Source organism: Elephantulus edwardii, unplaced genomic scaffold, assembly GCF_000299155.1.
Source record: "Elephantulus edwardii isolate Elephantulus edwardi_28Jun2011 unplaced genomic scaffold, EleEdw1.0 scaffold00080, whole genome shotgun sequence".
Classification (NCBI taxonomy): domain Eukaryota; kingdom Metazoa; phylum Chordata; class Mammalia; order Macroscelidea; family Macroscelididae; genus Elephantulus; species Elephantulus edwardii.
Genome location: NW_006399830.1, coordinates 5,404,027 through 5,407,013, shown reverse-complemented (window position 1 = coordinate 5,407,013; position 2,987 = coordinate 5,404,027). Strand labels below are relative to the sequence as shown.

The 2,987-nt window shown below is 59.0% G+C and overlaps 1 protein-coding gene across 1 annotated transcript; it reads left to right on the top strand.

Annotated features, from left to right (window-relative positions):
- Positions 1 to 952: 952 nt before the first annotated feature.
- On the top strand, positions 953 to 1,746 carry LOC102867307 (collagen alpha-1(I) chain-like). Its single transcript, XM_006889766.1, has 2 exons — positions 953 to 1,295; positions 1,385 to 1,746. The coding sequence occupies exons 1-2, from the start codon at positions 953 to 955 to the stop codon at positions 1,744 to 1,746; spliced, it is 705 nt and encodes a 234-aa protein (XP_006889828.1).
- The last annotated feature ends 1,241 nt before the right edge of the window (positions 1,747 to 2,987 follow it).

The following is a 2,987-nucleotide window of genomic DNA, read 5'->3' as shown; positions in this document are numbered from 1 at the left end:
AGTTGGTTAAAGGCTTCTCGCACTGGGAGAAGCTGGTTCTGAAATGTCAGGGTCTGATCACTCCAGGTGCACACCTTGGGATAGGCCTGAAGAGAACTGGGGCTTCATCTTAGGGGGGCAATGGTGGGGACAGCACAGGGAGCATCAGGAGCCAAACTGAGTGATGCAAATCAGCGAAAACTCCTTATGCCACGATTCAGCTCAGCGTGGTTTTACAAATCCTGTAATGATGCTGTGAATAGCCCGGTTAGATGGCACTGGGTTAAAGGCAGTTCCTAATGGACACCTGAAAAGTCTACTGCCCTTTCTGTAAACGGAAGTTAACTCCAAGCCACAGCCCTCTACCCCTTCTCCACCTCTTGAGAGTCCACCCCCTGGGCTCAGGTGAGGCCACCCACCACCGCTGCCTCCCTTAGGTGGGTCCGCCCCGCCCTCCCGAGTCCCCGCCCACCCTCCAAATCCCCGCCCACCCTCCCAAATCCCGCCCACCATCTCCTCAGGTGGTGCGGCCCCGCCCTCTCGAGGCCCCGCCCCAGGCCCGGCCCACCGCACATCCCGCCTCAGGTGGGGCCGCCCCGCCCTCCCCGAATCCCCCCCGCCCCCGCCCACTGCGTCTCGCCTAAGGTGGGGCCGCCCCGCCCTCCCGAACCTCCGCCCCCTATTCTGTCCCCGCCCACCTCGTCTCCCGCCTCAGGTGGGGCCGCCCCGCCCGCCCCGCGCGTCAGGCCGCTTTTCCTCAGCGCCTCGCGGACGGCAGTCTAGGCGGCGCAGCAGCGAGTTTTGCTGTTTTTGGCGGAGACGCCGGCTGCTGCGCGCTCTCGGCGGACGGCTGTGGCGGCCGCCGACCCTCCGGGTCTCCTCAGTCCCTTCCCGAAGTTCTCGCCGCCCCGAGTTGGGCGGCCACGAGGCTCCGCCGCGTCCTCCCGCGCTCGCCGGCCCGGCGGCCGCAGCCATGTCGCGGGGCCCCGAGGAGGTGAGCCGGCTCACCGAGAACACCTACCGGGTAAGCGGAGCCCCTGAGACAGGGGCACCGGGTTCGAGGCCGGGAGGCTCAGGGGCGGAGGCGGCCCGGGCGGGGAGACCCTCTGCGGGCTCCCTCCAGGAGTGGAAGATCGGGGGGCCTCGGGGGGTACCGTCCCCACCCTGGGGAGCTGGGGTCTGTGCCCGGGCGCCCCTTCCTCCGGCTGCCCCTCGGGAGAGCGATGGCCCAGCCGGCGGGCAGACGGGCTCGCGTTCCCTTGAGCCAGTGCGTCCCGCGGCCGGAGGGACCCCCGGGGTCAGGAGGGACCCCCGGGGTCAGGAGGGACCCCGCGGCCGGAGGGGCCCCCGCAGCCGGAGTGACCCCGCGGCCGGAGTGACCCCGCGGCCGGAGGGGCCCCCGCAGCCGGAGTGACCCTGCGGCCGGAGGGACGTCCCCGGGGTCAGAAGGGACCCCGCGGCCGGAGGGGCGCCCCGGGGGTCCGGAGGGACCCCAGCAGCCGGCGGGGCCCCCGCAGCCGGAGGGGCCCCGCGGCCAGAGGGACGTCCCCGGGGTCAGAAGGGACTCCGCGGCCGGAGGGGCCCCCGGGGTCGGGAGGGCCGGGTGCGCGCCGGGCTGGGGCGGGGACGTCCAGGGCCGTGACCGCGGGAGGTTCCCGAGTCCGAGGCGCGGAGAACCGTCCACCTCGCTCGGCTTCAGGAATGCGCGACCCGCAGCCTTGGAGTTTGCATTTCGTACTGGAGATTTTTCCAGACACAGGGATTTAGGGTTAGAGGCCCGTTTAAGTCACTTTAAGTACTTATAAATGAATTCCAGTTGAAATAATATATGTCTTTAATCATCTGCTATGAATAGAATACAAAACCCCAGGGACTTGAGAGTTCTCAAGATTTTTGTTTGTAGCCTTTTTTTGGTTTTTTTTTTTTTTTTTGGTAGCCGTTTTTAAAGCCCGCTGTTTGGTAATTTTTTTTTTCCCCGCGTGTGTGTGTGTGTGTGTGTGTGTGTGTGTGTGTGAGAGAGAGAGAGAGAGAGAGAGAGAAACCTACGATTTAATTTCTGGACTTGCAAGGTCTGAGTGAGTTCCTGAAATCAAAGTAGCATATTGACTTTTATTGGATGTGTCTTCATAATCGATCAGATCCAGAAGATTACAGATTCCCTTCAAAGTGCTTAATCTGCCATAAATGATAGATACAGGAGACACCAATGAAATGGTTAACAGTATTTGGGCGTTAAGAAGCTGTGACCAAAAGCTGCACAAGACCCCCCCCCCAAAAAAAAAAAAACCAGCCCCACTGCTGTCAAAGTACCTCTAATCGGTAGGAACATCCAGGACAGAGTAGACCTGCCCCGTAGTTCTCAGCTTACAAATCTTCAAGGAAGCAGGCTTTCTCACACAGCTGGTGGATTTGAACCACTGGCCTTTTAGTTAATAGCCCCACACTTACTTCTCTGTACCACCAGCACCTGTCCATGTTTCCTTAACACTTAGGTTTTCTGTAAAGTCCTTTTGAAGGTGGTGGGGTGCTGACTCAGTGCGTAAATTAGCCCGTTCTTACTCTTAGATTTGAGGAGAATCTTCCCTGATGCATGTCAGTCAAGGAAAACTTAAGTTAATTGAAGAATGCAAAAAACATGGCTGATTTGAGACAGTGGTTAAGCCTCCGCTGGGATACAAAAACTCAGTAACACGGCGGTCCTTTCCCTTTCCCACCTGCATTAGAGAATATAAATCCAACACACACCAAACCATGATCCTGATTCATAGTGACCCTGTAGGACAGGGTAGAGCTGCCCCCTTGGGATTTCCCAAACTCTAATCAGGGAGCACCGGCTCCAAATATTTTCTCCCTCAAGTGACTTGTGAGTTCAAACTGCCAGCCTTTCTGTTAGGGCGAGGCACTCAGCCATTACACCACCAGGGCTCCTTTCCAAGAATGTAGGCATGTGTATCTTGTCAATCTTAGATGAAGTATCAAATTGAGACAATTAGATGCTTGAGAGAAAA